The following is a 17,398-nucleotide window of genomic DNA, read 5'->3' on the forward strand; positions in this document are numbered from 1 at the left end:
GCAGAGTAGGCTTTCAAATATTACTGGAGATGGGGAGAAGATTTAAACAGCCACTAGCATATTTTTTCTTGCCTTCCTTTTTTTGTCCTTTTTTTGGTAGGAGTTTTCTTTGTTTCTTTATTTTTAATTCTTTGTTTGTTTTTAAACTTCCCCTCCCCATCTTTAGTGAGTGAAAGCATATTCTACAGGCTTTTTTTTAATATTCTCTTCTTAATTGGCTGTATTTGAAGATCATATTGCGAAAGCATGTGCCTATTTTGCATGAGCTGCTGGTTGTATCCAGAGTATGTGTGTGGGAGAGTATGTTGTATAAGGGAGGGAGGCCCTCACATCATGTGGGACTTTAAGAAGATTAATACCTGACACTATTCTTATAAGCAGATAAGCTACACAGATTTAGGTATTGCTGAAATATGCAGCACATTATCTTAAGCAGATGGCACCTACACTTAACTGAAATAGTAGGTCACAAATAATGGTGATAATGGTTTTATGGAGAATAGATTTCTCTAAGAGATCCATATTCCTTGATGATAAAGATTGTTTAAAAATTTTTTTGAAGGTTTTATTTATTTATTTATGAGAGATAGGGAGGCAGAGGCAGAGGGAGAAGCAAGGTGCCCGATATGGAACTCGATCCCAGGACCCTGGGATCATGACCTGAGCCGAAGGCAGATGTTTAACTGACTAAGCCACCCAGGCGCCCTAAAATTGTTTTTAAAACATTTCTGTTCTCTGTGTTTTCTCACTCTTTCCAGTGCTTCATTATACTTAATAATGTGGACTATGGCCCACCCAGTTGGAATCATAGGAGGAGTAATATTTATTAACAACATACTAATTGAACAACATAAAAATAAATGTGAACTTATTAAATGTAAAGTCTTCAGGGAAGCTTTTAAAACTAATTGCATGAAAAGGATATCGTCAGCACCTGATGGAAATAATAACAGCAAAATGTTATTGGGTATGTTGATTGCGTATATCACTAGTGTGAATTTATACTGGTTTTTTCTTCTTGTATGGTTCTTATTTTTCTGTGGATACTGGTACACTTTTTACAGGTATTTAAAAAGAAGAAGTGGGGGGGTCATTGCTATGACAAATACCATGTACACATATGCAGTAGCTTCCTAACAGTATATTGTGTCCCCCCAAAATGCCAGCATGAATCTTTTAAAATCCAAGGCAAGATTATTACTCTCTGTTCAGCACCCTCCAGTGGCTTTCCTCTTCGCCCATAATGAGATCCAAAGTTTTTTCTGTAGGCTCTAAGGCCCTAAATGCTCTGATCTGCCACTAATTTTGACTTATCTCTTCCTTTGCCAACTCTGCTTCAGCCAGACAGGCCTCCTTGCTTTTCATCTATCAGGCCATGCATCGTCCCACTTGAGGACCTTTGTACTTCCTTCTCTTTCTGCTTGGGATGATTTCCTCCCAGATTCCACATGGCTAGTTCTCTCTATCTAGATTTCTTTTAAAATACTCAACTGTCAGAAAGGCTTTTCTGATTACGCCATGTAAAATAAGTACTTCCTCTTTCACTTTCTCCCTACCCTGCTTGTGCTTACAGTGTTCTAAGTGCTGTATTTAACACTAGGAATACAAAGATGTATAAATGTGTATGGTCAAATGCATTTAAACTTCGTATAGTAGTCCATATCTTTAATATTATAGTGATCATTTGCATACTATGAGTTTTATTTTAAAATTCCAGTGTAATTAAGTGTTATATTAGTTTCAGATGTACAATATAGTGATTCAGCAGTTCCATATATTACTTGTGCTCATCAAGATAAGTGTGCTCTTAATCCCCTTTGCAGATTTCACCCATCCCCCCACCCACCTCACCTCTGGTAACCATCAGTTTGTTCTCTGTAGTTAAGAGCCAATTTTTTGGTTTGTCTCTCCCCCTCCCTTTGTTCATTTGTTTTGTTTCTTAAATTTCACATGAGTGAAACCATATGGTATTTGTCTTTCTCTGACTGGCTTATTTCACTTACCGTTATACTCTCTAGATCCATTCTTGTTGTTGCAAATGTTAAGATTTCATTCTTCTTTATGGCTGAATAATATTCTGTTGTAAATATATATCACATCTTCTTTATCCATTCATCTGTTGACACTTGGGCAGCTTCTATACTTTGGCTATTGTAAATAGTGCTGTAATAAACATAGGAGTGCATATATCCCTTCAAATTAGTGTTTTCATGTTCTTTGAGTAAATACCCAGCAGTGTGATTCCTGGGTCATAGAGTAGTTCTGTTTTTATTTTTTTGAGGAACCTCCATACTGTCTTCCATGATGGCTGCACCAGTTTGCATTCCCACCAACAGTGCACAAAGGTTCCTTTTTCTCCACATCCTCACCAACACTTGTTATTTCTTGAGTTTTTTATTTTAGCCACTCTGACAGGTGTGAGGTGATATCTCATTGTGGTTTTGATTTGCATTTCCTTGATGATGAATGATGTTTAGCATATTTTTATGTGTCTGTTGGCCATCTGTATGTCTTCTTTGGAGAAATGTCTATTCATGTCTTCTTCCCATTTTTAATTGCATTATTTGTTTTTTTTGGTATTGAGTTGTATAAGTTCTTTATGTATTTTGGATACTCACTTGTTATTAGATATGTCATTTGCAAACATCTCCTCCCATTCAATAGGTTATCTTTTAGTTTTGTTAGTTGTTTCCTTTGCTGTGCAGAAGCTTTTTATTTTGATGAAGTCCCAATAGTTTATTTTTGCTTTTGTTTCCTTTCCATTTCCCTCAGGAGACATATCTAGTAAGAAGTTGCTATAGCCAATGTCAAAGAGGTTTATGCCTGTGCTATCTTCTAGGATTTTTATGGTTTCAGGTCTCAGTATTTAGGTCTTTAATCCAGTTTGAGTTTATTCCGTGTGTGGTGAAAGAAAGTGGTCCAGTTTCTCCAATACCATTTGTTGAATAGACTGTCTATTTCCCATTGGATATTCTTTACTGCTTTGTTGAAGATTAATTGGTCATATAACTACAAATTTATTTCTGGGCTTTCTGTTCTTTTCCATTGATCTCTGTGTCTGTTTTTTTTTTTTTCTTTTAAAGATTTTATTTATTTATTTGACAGAGATAGAGACAGCCAGCAAGAGAGGGAACACAAGCAGGGGGAGTGGGAGAGGAAGAAGCAGGCTCATAGCAGAGGAGTCTGACGTGGGGCTCGATCCCATAACGCCGGGATCACGCCCTGAGCCGAAGGCAGGCGCCTAACCGCTGTGCCACCCAGGCGCCCCCTCCGTGTCTGTTTTTATGTCAGTACTATACTGTTTTGATCACAGTAGCTTTGTAATGTAACATGAAGTCTGGAGTTGTGCTACCTCCAATTTTGTTTTTCTTTTTCAAGATTGTTTTGGCTATTTGGGATCTTTTGTGGTTCCATACAAATTTTAGGATTGTTTGTTCTAGTTGTGTAAAAAATGCCCTTGGTATTTTGATAGGGATTGTATTAAATGTGTAGATTGCTTTGGGTAATATAGACATCTTAATAATATTTGTTCTTTTGACCCATGAGCATGGAATGTCTTTCCATTTCTCTTTGTGTTATCTTCAAATTCTTTCACCAGTGTTTTATAGTTTTCAAAGTACATGTCTTTCACCTTTTTGGTTAAGTTTATTCCTTTTTTTTGTTGTTTAATAATAATTTTTTATTATGTTAGTCACCATACAGTATATCCTTAGTTTTTGATGTACTGTTCCATGATTCATTATTTGCGTATAACACCCAGTGCACCATGCAATATGTCCCCTCCTTAATGCCCATCACCGGCCTATCCCAGTCCCCCACCCCCCTCCCCTCTGAAGCTCTCAGTTTGTTTCCCAGAGTCCATAGTCTCTCATGCCCCCCCTTCATTCTGGTTAAGTTTATTCCTAAGTATTTTATGCATATTACAAGTTTTAAGAAGCCCTGCTGTAACTAAGTATCTAAATCTGTTTAACCCAGTATTTCTCTAAACCTTTTTTTGCCATGATCTTCTTTTTTTCATGAAAACACCTATTTAAATCCTTTTAGACTTAGATAGTTGTTGATTTTGGGAACAAAGCTCCCAATAGTGGTGTTAGGGGGGAATGGGGAGCAGATCAGTACTGAAGGGACTGTGCCTCTGAAAAAAAGTGGTGTTACCAGTAGATATGAGAGGTAATAGCTAATTTCTTCTACTTACCTGTTGTAATTAAATTCATCATTTAGGAAGAAAAATCATTTTTTCTATAAATGACAGAAAGGTACTTAAAAAATCCCTACATCTATTCCTAATTTTATTTTATTTATTTTATTTTATTTTTTTAAGATTTTATCCATTTATTCGACAGAGATAGAGACAGCCAGCGAGAGAGAGAACACAAGCAGGGGGAGTGGAGGAGGAGGAGCCTGATGTGGGGCTCGATCCCATAACGCCGGGATCACACCCTGAGCCAAAGGCAGACGCTTAACCGCTGTGCCACCCAGGCACCCCTATTCCTAATTTTAAAAAAGGCTTAGTAAAATAGGAATAAGTGGGTTTTGTACAAAATTGCACACAACACAAAATACTTGATCAGTTTCTGCTAAAACCAGAAACAAAAGATGCTTATTACCATGGCCATTGCTGTGTAACATTTTACTGTATTAACAAAATCAATTACCATATTCGATCAAGAGAAAATAATTAGAAGCGTAAGAAGGAAAGGAAGGGGGAAAGCTATTTCTGTGTATAGATGATATGATAGTATATGTTGAAAAGCCAAGAGGATCCAATAACAACAGAATACCTAAACAAAAAAGAATTGAGTAAAATTAGCAAACAAAAACCAGTACTTTCTGTATATACATAATAATTTGTTTGAAAACATGGTGGAAGAAAGTCTGTTTCCACTAACATCAAAAAGATAAAATACTTAAGAATAAACTTAAGAAATATGCGAGATCTGTAAGAGGAAAACATTCTTGAAAAATACAAACGTAGACTTGAACAAGTGGAAAGACATTGCATATTTCATGTTCATGGGTAGAATAACTCAACATTAGAAAGATTTCTGTTCTCCCCAAGTTAATGTATAAATGAATTCTATTCCCAATAAGTTTTCTTTTTTTTTTGGCACTAGACAAGGTGATCCTAAAAGTCATAGGGAAAAATAAACAGGAAAGAATCAGGAAACCTCTGAAAAAGAAGAGTTAGAAAGGTGGCAAACCCTACACTACCACGTTTTAAACCACAAAGCCTGTGTAATTAAAACTGTTGGGGTAGGGAACTTATGAGAACTCTCTAGTTTCTGTTCAGTTTTGCTCCAAACCTAAAACTGCTCTAAAAAACAAAGTCTGTTATAAAAACAATTGTATGTTATGGTGTGTGGACAGACATATAGCCAATGGAACAGAAGAGAGTGTCCAGAAATAGTAATTATAGAAATTTAGAACGTGATAAAAGAAGCATTTCAAATCACAGAGGAACAGATGGAACAACTGAATAGATATTTTGTGATAGATAAAATCAGGCCCATACCTCATATGATATTCCAAGAATAAACTACAAATTGATAATATCTTATTTTTTCTTCTATTCTTATATTTTAAACTTTTAATTTTAAAATAATTTCAGACTTGTGAAAAATAGTACAAAGAATTTTCTTATATCCTTCACCCTGATTCCTTAAATGTTATTATTTGCTACATGTTCTTTGTCATTCATTCTCTCTCTGAAACAGTTTGAGAATAAATTGCAGATATAATGTCCCTTTACCAATAAATACCTCAGTGATATTTCCTAAGAACAAGAATGTCTTTCTCTTCAAGCTTCTGTAACAGAATACCACAGACCAGGTGGCTTATAAACAACAGAAATTCATTTCTCATAGTCCTGGAATCTGGGAAGTCCCACATCAGGGCACCGGCAGATTTGTTGTCTGGTGAGGGCCCACTTCCTGGTTCTTAGATGGCCATCTTTTCACTGTATCATCACATGGAAGAAGGGACTAGGGATCTCTCTGAGGTCTCTTAAAAGGGCACTAATCCCATTCGTGAAGGCTTCACCTTCATGATCTAATCACTTCCCGAAGGCCCTATCTTCAATACCATCACATAGGGCATTAGGATTTAACACGAATTTAAGAGGGGGACACACACATTCAGTCTATAACAAAGAACATTTTCTCATATATGCTTACATTTCTTATATAAAATCTTATATTTTTTATATAAAACCAAGAGTACAATTATCAAAATCATGAAATTAGCACTGATAAAGCGCTACTATAATCTGTAAGCTTTATTCAGACTTCACCAGTTGCCCCACTAATCCCCTTTGCTCCACAGTCCAGCCTGTGATCACACACTGCAGTTAGTTATCATGCCTCTTTAGTGTCCTTTAATCTGGAAGAGTTCCTCAGTGTTGCCTTCTCTTTCATGACCATAACAATTTTGAAGGGTATAGGCTTCTCTTGCAGAATGTCCCTCAAATTAGGTTCGTCTGATGTTTCCTCATGATTCGATTCAAAGTATGCATTTTTAGGAAGAATACCACAGAAGTGATGCTCCATCATTGAATGTACCATTTCTAGGACTATTAACTTTAGTCACCACTTCAGGTGGTATCTGCCAAGTTTCTCCATTCTGTAAAGGTATGATTTTTCTTTGTAATTAATAAGTATTTTGGTAGACTCAGGTGCACCACACAGATCCTTCGAGGAAGGACTTGCTGCTCAGTTGTGGCAATTGTGGTCAGCCGACAGCTTCTAGCTGTTAGCTCTTTCAACATGACTAACTTCATGCAAGGTCACACCCTTCCTGTGCCAGCCTGCATTCAGTGCCTGAGTGAGAAGGGAACTGGCTGCTTTAGAGCTCTCTGCTAGTTGGCCAAGATTTTGGTAAGCCTGCACTGCAGTTAGATTTCTCCTTAGTACATAGCTTATACCCCAAACTCTGTCTCAGCATCTGATTCCAGAGAACACAACCTGAGACAAGTGTCTTTGTGGGGAAATACCTTGAAACTCTGTAAATCTGTTCCTGATTACTTGCTCTTACTCTTTTTAGCATCTATTGAGGATTCTTGCTTGAAACCATTATTGTGCTGGTTGCCAAACGGCGATTTTTTTCTAATTCTGTGATTTCATCTACATTTTATGGTTAGAATTCTGCTGTGAGGAAGAGCTTTCCTTCCTCCCCAATCAGTCGTTCATTTACATCTGCACACTGTCATGGATTCTTTTTTTATGGATTATGATCTATCATTTATTTTATTGCTCAAATTGTCCCAGATTTGGCCAGTAGGAGCCCCTTTGATTTGGTTTCTGTATCCTTTTGACATGTCCTCATCATTTATTCCTTCCTTACTTTCTAGTACCACAAGATTTTTCAGGTTTGTCTGATACTTTTCCCAAGCTGGAATCTGCCATTTCAAAATGTACCACATTTGAATGTAAAAAATAAAAGCATTCAAATACTGGAAAAAACATGGGTGGATAATCTGATAACCAGGCAGTGAGGAAAGCCCAACAGAAAAAAATGGATAAGTGTCATAAACAGTTCACAATAACAAAAAAGAATGGCTCATAAAACACATGAGAAAGATGCTTATTCTCATGTATAAAAAAAATGCAAAGTAGGGGCGCCTGGGTGGCACAGCGGTTGAGCGTCTGCCTTCGGCTCAGGGCGTGATCCCGGCGTTATGGGATCGAGCCCCACATCAGGCTCCTCCGCTATGAGTTTGCTTCTTCCTCTCCCACTCCCCTGCTTGTGTTCCCTCTCTCGCTGGCTGTCTCTATCTCTGTCAAATAAATAAATAAAATCTTTAAAAAAAAATGCAAAGTAAAATTACCCTGTGATACAAAATGTTTGGAAACACTTTATTGGATAGATGATGGAGAAACAGGCAGTCTGATGCATTGCTGGTAGGAGTATAATATGGTACAACTTCTATAAACAAGGGATTTGGGAAAACCAGGAAGATTAACTTTCGGTCCAGTAATTTCACTATTAGGAATCTACACTGAGAATAAACTCCCACAAATAAACAACACGCGCATCAGGTTATTCATTGCCACATTGTTTGTAGCAGTAGAGATTGGAGATGACCCAAATGTCTATCAATAGGGGCCTGATTATATAACTGTAACACCCACACAATGGAGTACTGTGCAGTGCTTTAAAACACAATGATTGTCTCTTTGTAGTGATTTCTAGGGTGTGGCAAGTGAGAAAAGCAAGGTGTGGAATAGGTATATAAAGGAAGAAATTAGAAATATTTTTTAAATACATTTGTTTACTTTGCAGAAAGAAATAGGGTAACGCAAACTAATAAAAATGATTACCTGGGGTGAGAAGGTAAGAAAGGAAAGCCAGGCCTGAGTACCTGTTTATATAGTTTTGACTTTTAAACCATTTATATTTTTTATATATTAAAAAAAATAAAACAGGAGGAAAAGCAAATTGTAAAATTTGGAATCATGAAACAAATGAACTTAATTTTACGTGAAGTTGGTACTATACACAGAGGAAAGAATTATTTTAAGTGGCTTTTGAATATTATACTTTTTAGTGGGATACAGTTTAAAGCCAAAACAAAACAAAATTTTAAAACTGCAAAGAAAACTTAAACTAGTATGCAGTGTTTAAACTATTTTAGATATACTTTAGGATGAACTGAATAAGTAAATTAATTAGGAAATAAGATTTTCATTGTATGTAAATGCAAAAAGGTACAAATATAATGCGTAAGAAATTAAGGAGAAACTTTGTAATGTTCTATTTGAATTGGAAGTATCAATGTGAATATAAGTAGGTATATAATACTACTTCTGTCATCCCAAAAGACCTTAAAAACAGTGAAACTCCAGTAGCTATGAGCACCCCTGGTATTCAAAGGTTGGTTTCTAAATATCATTAAAAGGAACCGTAGATGCAGGGCACTGGTTGTCTCAGCCCGTAGAGCATGTGACTCTTGATCTTGGGGTCATGAGTTCAAGCCCCACTCTGGGAGTACAGCCTACTTGGAAAGAAGAAGAAGAAGGGGGAGGGGGAGGGGGAGAAGAAGAATAACAACAACAACAACCACAACCAATGCCCCTTGGAGAAATGGCTAATTTCATGTTTGGAGGCAGGAAAAAATATAAAGTGAGCCTGGGATATCTTGTGCTAGACAGCAAGGAAGTGCTCAAAGACTAATGTGGATGATTCAAGAGGATACAAGAGTCAATTGGAAGAGCACTGGCCAAAATGAGACAATTTAAACATAAGAAAGAATGAATGTAGTTGATAATGGCCCATTAGATAAATAAAATCTGTAAGTTTCCCTATTGCTATTCAAAAAAAGAACATTAATATTTATTTGTTAACAGTGGAGTTGAATGTTATACCAGCATCCTATTCTGAAAATGGGTAATTAAAGGGAAATAATTAAGTTTTTGTGCTGCCTTTTTAGGAAGCTCTAGTTCATCCCCAATTGAAAGCTCTTTACAGAAGAATGCCAGCTTGAAAGTGTAGACATAAATAATAGAGGGTTTTTCATGGTGATTTTCAAATTCTACAAAATAATTGATATAGGCAGATTATCGGTGGATGCTAACACCATTAGTTGAAAAGTTTTGGGGGAAGAAGATATTCACATTTTACCCCACAAAAACCTTCATGATTGTTAAAGTGGAAAATGTACTTTTACAAAGGAGAGACCTGGCCACGTCACCACCTTGTTAAGTGACCCAAACGTAGCATCGCCGATAGTGACAAAACCTAAAAAATGTACCTCCTGATATGCTGAACAGTGTCCAGAATACTGCATACCTGAATATTCTTGTCCATTCTCTCCCACCCACCCTCAAATTACATTCAAACCTTTAGACATGGAGTGGAATAATAGGAAGATGGATTTAGGGTAGGAGTCAGAGGATAAAGTCAAGGACACCAAAAAGAAACAGACAAATCCTGAATATAGTACATTTCACAAGACATCTGGCCTGTTCATTTCAAAAAGTCACTGTCCTATGAGATTCTAGGAAGGTGATGGTAGTAATGGTGCATTATTTTTGAGTCTCCCCAAATCACTGCATAAAAATATTCAACAACTTGAATATCTACAACAAAATCAGTTTGCTAGAGAATGGGAATGAGTTGTAGGCAACCAGAATGACTACAGAGATTTCAACTTAATTCTGATATGAACATTAAATATGTATGTTCTTATAGACCTAAGACCTATGAGTAAAAGAAATGAGAGGCTATAGTTTGTAATGGGTATATGATCTGACAAAGATATAGATATAGTACAGCTATTAGAAAATGAACAACAGTGTAAAAAATTATTTAATCATATTTTCAGTAATCATATTGGTCTCATTATCGAGGCTGTTGAGTGGGCAATATGGGATAAAGAAAATGAGTAAAATCTGTTACATTTCTATATACCAATAATAAAGTAGTAAAAACAAAAAAAAAGAAAAAAATTTATGTGATAATCTAATTCTTCATCCTTTTCTGTCCTTGAGAACCAAGATTCTCAGTGGTAAAAAAAAAAAAAAAGATATAATTAAAAGATGAATGATAAAAACTTTGCAAACTTGAATTTGACTTATTAGTATGAACTCATAAGGTGTTTTATCTTTTAAAAAAGTATGTGTGTGCACATACATAGATAATAAAGGGGGTAAAACTGTTAACAGAAAAGTCATTTATGTAGAAAATCCCACAGAATATACAAAAATACTGCTAAAAACTAATAAGTGAATTTATTAGCAAGTTCACAGGATACAAGGTCAATAAAACTCAGTTATATTTCTTTTTTTTTTTTTTTTTTTTTAAAGATTTTATTTATTTATGTGACAGAGAGACAGCCAGCGAGAGAGGGAACACAGCAGGGGAGTGGGAGAGGAAGAAGCAGGCTCCCAGCCAAGGAGCCCGATGTGGGACTCGATCCCGGAATGCCGGGATCATGCCCTGAGCCGAAGGCAGACGCTTAACGACTGCGCCACCCAGGCGCCCCAAACTCAGTTATATTTCTAACAAGAATTAGAAATTGAAATTTTTAGAACACTATAATCACATCAAAAGCATTACATACTTTTTTTTTTTAAGATTGTATTTATTTATTTGACAGAGAGAAAGACAGCCAGCGAGAGAGGGAACACAAGCAGGGGGAGTGGGAGAGGAAGAAGCAGGCTCCCAGTGGAGGAGCCCAATGCGGGGCTCGATCCCAGGACTCTGGGATCACGCCCTGAGCCTAAGGCAGAAGTTTAACGACTGCGCCACCCAGGCGCCCCAAAAACATTACATACTTTAGGGATAAACGTGCATACAAGGTTTTGTGTATTGATGAGATAAAATCTAAAATGGAGAGATACACTGTGTTCATGAAATGGAATGCTGATTATTGTAAAGATGTCAGTTCTTTCCAGATTGATCTAGGGAGTTGATACAATGCCAAACAAAATACCAGCAGGCATTTTTTTTTTTTTTTTAAGAAATCAGTAAGGTAGGCTTAGTATTTATACAGAAATGCAAAGGACCTAAAGTAGCCAAAACACTTTTGAAAAAGAACAAGTTGGAGGACTCACACTATCTTATTTCAAGATTTACTACCTGTAATCAAGTCATGTGGTGTTGGGATAAGAATGGACATAAACATCAACAGGACAGAGTAGAGTTCAGAAATAAACCCTTACACTTATTAGTTTAATTTTTAATTAATTTTTGTCAAAAGTTCCACGGCAATTCAGTAGAGAAAGTAGTTTTAGCTAACAATATTGGAACTGTTGGCCATCTATATACAATAAAATTAATCTCAACCCTTACTTTATACCATATTTTTAACAATAGTTCTAAAATAGATCACAGATCTAAATGTAAAACCTCTAAAACATCTAGAAGGAAACATATGAGCAAATCTTTGTGTCTTTTCATTGGCAAAGATTTCCTAAAAAGGACACAAAGCATGAACCATAAAAGAAAAAATTGATAAATTGGACTATATTAAAATTAAATTTTTCTCTTCTTCAAAAGTCACTGTTAAATAAATGAAAAAACAAAATATGGACAAGAAGGAAATACTTGCAGAGTATATTTGTTAAAGGACTATATCCAGAGTATATAAAGAGCCCACAATTCAATAATAAGGGAGATAATGATTAAAAAATAGCAATTTCAATACACAACTTCACAAAGAAGAGGTATAGGGATGGCCAGTAAGCATGTGAAATGATACTCAACATCATTAGTCATTAAGGAAACACAAAATCACAATGAGATATCACTACACGTTTTTTAGATTTAAAACTTAAATCTAAAGATTGACAGTTCCAAGTGTTGATGTGGAGCAACTTGTAACTCATACATTTTTGGTGGGGAATGTCAAACAATACAACCACTTTTGAAAATAGTTTGGCTGTTTCTGATAAAGTTAAGCATAGATCCAGCAATCTTTTATCTAGATATTTACCTCAATAATGAAAATATATGTCCACCCAACAGCTTGTACAAGAGTATTCATAATAGCCAAAAACCAAAAGCAAATGCCTTATCAATTGGTGAATGGCTAAACAAGTTGTGGTACCTCCATACAGTAGGATACTACTCAGCAGTAAAAAGGAACAATTCGTTAATTAGAATTTCCAGTTATGGGACAAGTAAATACGTGCTCTTCCTATTTTCCCTGCTAAGTACAACTAAAGCCCCTGGATATTATGCATAAAGCAAACTTAAGACAATTATGAAATATGGAGAGAGAAGGCAGATCAGCTGGGGACCTTGGTACCTGAGAAATGATATGGTGGTGAATTCCCTAGGTTTTATTTTTGCCTCATATATCCTATCCTGCATGCTAGAGAAGCTGGCAACCTGGAACACCAATGAACACAGACGAAAAGCCCCAAGAAAAGCTGGTTTTCTTAGTCAAACAGGAACGTGGCAACCTATAGCAAGACCGAACTAGACGGTAACTGCCCTACTTCAGCCAGAAAAGATGGAAAAACTGCACTATGTCTCCACTTTCTCCAGCAGAGGCCGAGTATGAGCTTAGACTTCCCCCTTGCTCAGCTGTAACAAGGTACACTTCTTGTATCTCCCCACTTTCCTACTGGGGTGGTGTCAGAGAAGGTGAAGGCGTAGGCAGTAGGTAGACTCCCATCCTCCCGGATAGTGATAATGCACCCCTCCCCATGTGGTATCAGTAGAGGCCTTGTGTGGAGCACTTGTGTAGATCTTGCTCGATTCTTATGTCTGTCTCTGGAATTTTATCTTTTTAGGTGGCTTTATAAATAAAACTTTTCTTCAGTTACGATTTCTATATAGTGATGGCATGTTTACTGGAAAGCTACTGATTTCCGTATACCACTACTACCTCTTGTTTATAATAGTTTTTCAGTTGGTTTTCTTTGACTATCAAGGCATATAGTCTTATAATCTGCAAATAGTGATACATTTGCTTTTCCATTTTTATACCACTAATTTATTTCTCAAAATTGTGTGCCTTGTATAGTGCTTCCCAATCATTTCACAGCATGACATATTGAGAATTACATTTTTAGTGTATATTAGTATAAATGGGAAATGCTTTGTGAGGCCAGAGAGGACCAGCCCAGGTCTAACTACTCCAGTGTCTACCAGCTGACCTGAGATAGGTTGAGAAGAAGCCCTATGCCTCTCTCAAACAATGTTTAAAAAAAAAAAAAAATCATGAACTTGCTTTTTGTATTTCTAAATTTTAGTGGGACTACTTCTGTAGTGTTTCTCATTAAATTGTGCTGGTTTGGGGATTGAATTAGACATATTTTACTTTATTAAGGAAGTGTCCAGGTACTACTCTGTTTTATCAACAGATTTTAGTCAAAAATGGTTATCGAATTAAGAAACATTTCTTAAGCATTGCTGCTATATGCCAGGCTTTAGAACTAAAACAATGAATAAAGTGAGAGACACTATAGGAAAGAATACAAGTCCAAGTAGACGTGAGCTCAGGTATCTGTCTACACTACACGTACTAGTTCTGTGACCTTAAGCAAGTCATTTAATTATTCTGAGCCTTAGCTTACTTATCTGTAAAATAGAACTAATAATAACTTTTAGAGTTGTTATTATTCTGAGACATGATTCCACACTTGTGCAGTCCAGTAGGGTGAGACAGATATATTGCCAAGTAATTGCAAAAAAAAAAAAAAAAAATGAAGTGGCACGGTAGAGATTGAAGAATGAGCTGTGGCAATATAAAGGAGTATCTGCTCTGCCTAAAGAGGGACTCAGGACAGCTTTACAGAGGTGACAGTATTTAAACTGGGCCTTGAAGGATGAATAGGGTAGGAATAACATCTGTGAAATTGCTTGATGCATTTAGGAAACTGCCTTTCGTTCAGGATAATTAGACCACAGGTATAGGCAAATGACAGACTGGAGAGGTAGACAGATTGTTGATTACAGAGGGACTATAGTTATTAACCCTGAAGATTTTGGACTGTATTCTGTAAGTGACTTGGAGGTGTTGAGTATTTAGCCATCAGATTTGTTGTGGTGAGGTGTGTTAAGCCGATAGTTGAAAGTCTCTTTAAGCTATTATGTTTGAAGAGAGCCTGACATTAGGCAATGGGACAAATTGAGAGTAGATGACAGATTTGAAGAGGCATAGGTAGTAGAATTAACAGGACCTAGAGGCCATTGGACTATCTGGAAAGAAAGAATAAATAGCAATTCCCAGGGTCTTAGGTTAAGAATAAAAAGCACTCTAAAAATTACAGGAATAAGTTCTGTACTTTTCTCTATAGAAAAACACACGTCGTCTTGAGTGTAGCTTTTACAAAGTCTGGTAAGGTACATCACAGACTGATGACATGAGCTCATAGAGGAGAGTCCTATTCATTCTGTAGGTGACAATAAAGAGCTAAAGGAAACCTAACTATAACCATATTGATAGACTTAAAATTAGCAAAGGTCTGAAAAAAATTTTAATGTGATTGCAGTGTTGATAAAAAAAAATTTTATGCTTAACATTTTAGTATTTTTAGGGTTTTTTAAGTACGGTTCTGAATTTGCATTAGTGTTTACATTTTATAACTGAATTTATTTTTGTGAAAATGATATTGAGTAGTCAATCTGAAATAAAATATACGTACAAAATGTTTAAAGTATATTATTTATTAACTATTTTTCTTCTATTCTAGTTACTCTCTCTGGAAATGGAGAAAATGGTAAGGCATTTTAAGTCTCAATTTAAGTAGAATACTTATGGTATCCTAATTGTGTCCCACATACTTTTTATTTAGTGATGACTATATGTGTTATAGTTTTCAGAAAGAAAATACGTGTTTTTAAATTTTAAGTAATTAAAAGGAGATCTAGTATTGTGCTTATTCCTATTCAATATATTTTCATTTGTGTTACTTATATAAAGTGAAGTAGCTCTTATTCTGTAAGACACTTAGTACCCAAACTACTTTGACATATTTATGTACATATTTGTGCCTTGTATATTCTTCAGAATGCTTGATAGTAGTGATTCAAAGATTTTTAATACCAGTTCTAGCTAGGGTTGATGAGCAGATTTTGTTTCATGATGCCTAAATTTTATTGACGGTTCTCTTGTTTATATATTGTTAAAAATAGTACTTTACTGGGGCACCTGGGTGGCTCAATCGTTAAGCGTCTGCCTTCGGCTCAGGGCGTGATCCCGGCATTCTGGGATCGAGCCCCACATCGGGTTCCTATGCTGGGAGCCTGCTTCTTCCTCTCCCACTCCCCCTGCTTGTGTTCCCTTTCTCGCTAGCTGTCCCTCTCTCTGTCAAATAAATAAATAAAATCTTTTTTAAAAAATAGTACTTTACTACTCACAGACATTTAACAAAATAACCAGACCGTAAATTTGTAAATTGTATTTACTAGTTCATTTTGAAAGGGAATTCTGCTTTTTATATTGACTAGTTAATGAGATAATGCCTAGTGGGGAAAATTTAGTGCTCCAATTTCACCAAGCTAAGAGAAAATATTAAGTCTATTGAGATCAAATTTCAAAAATGAGATTTGATTTGAGATAAGAAAATCCAGAGAATTTCTAAAGCAGTTAGAAATTATTAATAAATATCCATTCTTATTGGAAATAATTAGGCATTAAGCATGTAAGTCTCAAGTTGCCTTTGAATCTGATTTTTCAATTCTAGCCAGCGTTGCAGAGCAATAGACTCAATCTTGGTAGGCTTGATTTTCTTCCTTTAAATCAAAACTGTTTTCTATATGTGAAAGCACAGATTGAGAAAGCAGAGCATTTCTGAAGTACTTACGAAAGAACATCTAACCTGTCTCGTTATTTCTTGTCACTATTTTCCCCATGTCTTTCAAAGAATCTTTTGACGATGTTGTTTGCTTTTTTGTTTTTTTTTTTTTAATTCACTTTTAGGTGATTTTTGAATCAGACTTTTTGATTTATAGATTCAGATTTTTGGGTTTTTTTTCTTTGATTTAATTTGCTTAGTTAACTAAGCTTTTACTTTATTCTTTTTTTAAAGATTTATTTACTTATTTTAGAGAGAGAGAGAAAGCACGAGTGGGAGAGGCCGAGGGAGAGGGAGAGAGAATCTCAAGCCGACTGCTTGCTGAGCACAGAGCCTGACACAGGGCTTTAACACAGGACCCTGAAATAAAAACCCAAGCTGAAACCAAGAGCTGGCCTCCCAGCTAACTGTGCCAGCCAGGAACCCCCTTTATCTATTGCTCCTAACCAATGGTTTATAGCATATATATGTGATCAGAAGTTTTCTTATTAACAATCACATTATTTCAAATTTATGTAAAAGCAGTATTTCCTGTTATTCTTTACATTATAATTTGATATTTTCCATTTGTTAAGTACTTATTACATTCCAGGCATGATGTTAAGAGATTTATCGGTTTTTTTTAACTGAGAGTTAAGATTTTTTTAAAGCAGACACCATTTTGTTTTTGTACCTGTGGAGAGCAAAAATACTCTAAAAATATTTTAAATGTCTTTAAAAATATTTTCGGAGTATATTGTTTTATATGCTGACCTTAGTTTTAAGTAACTAAATGATTAAGAAGTTTAAAGTACCTCAAGGTTACCATTTACCTCAAAGCTATACAACAGAATACAGACGAGGCTTGATTGAATGTGGGGGCCAGGCAAAAATTTTAAAAAGTGAAGTGAGGTAGGTGAAGATAATATTGCAAACTCAGTAAATGGCCTCAGTGTTCATATAACAGTAGGAGACTGAGCTCCAATATACTTTTCCAAAGGAAAATCAAATGAAGGAATGATATTGAATCCATTAGATAGACCATGAAGTTCAACCTGGAGGGAACAGGGACGTAGAGAATGCAGATTTTGAGAAGCCAAATTTTCAATGAGGATGATAATCAGTTTTAGTGGACATGAAAAGAAAGAAAATTTGAAGATAGAAGAAAGTTGTGG

At 35.8% G+C, this 17,398-nt stretch overlaps 1 protein-coding gene across 7 annotated transcripts in view; it reads left to right on the forward strand.

The window, feature by feature from the left end:
- ZDHHC20 (zDHHC palmitoyltransferase 20) overlaps window positions 1–17,398 on the forward strand; it is a 70,771-nt gene that overhangs the window by 9,516 nt on the left and 43,857 nt on the right. For 3 of the 7 annotated variants that reach the window (XM_045797106.2, XM_045797107.2, XM_087865239.1), the window contains exons 2-3: window positions 759–967; window positions 15,141–15,167. In XM_045797106.2, the coding sequence (XP_045653062.2) occupies window positions 778–967; window positions 15,141–15,167 (217 nt within the window). In that variant the 5' untranslated portion in view covers window positions 759–777. Of the gene's footprint in view, window positions 1–758; window positions 968–12,815; window positions 13,037–15,140; window positions 15,168–17,398 lie in introns of those variants that run through there. The other 4 variants (XM_045797108.2, XM_087865240.1, XM_045797110.2 and 1 more) reach the window with 3 other exon arrangements.

Source organism: Ursus americanus, chromosome 10 (genome assembly GCF_024610735.1).
Source record: "Ursus americanus isolate L20-20 chromosome 10, mUrsAme1.1.p, whole genome shotgun sequence".
Lineage (NCBI taxonomy): Eukaryota > Metazoa > Chordata > Mammalia > Carnivora > Ursidae > Ursus > Ursus americanus.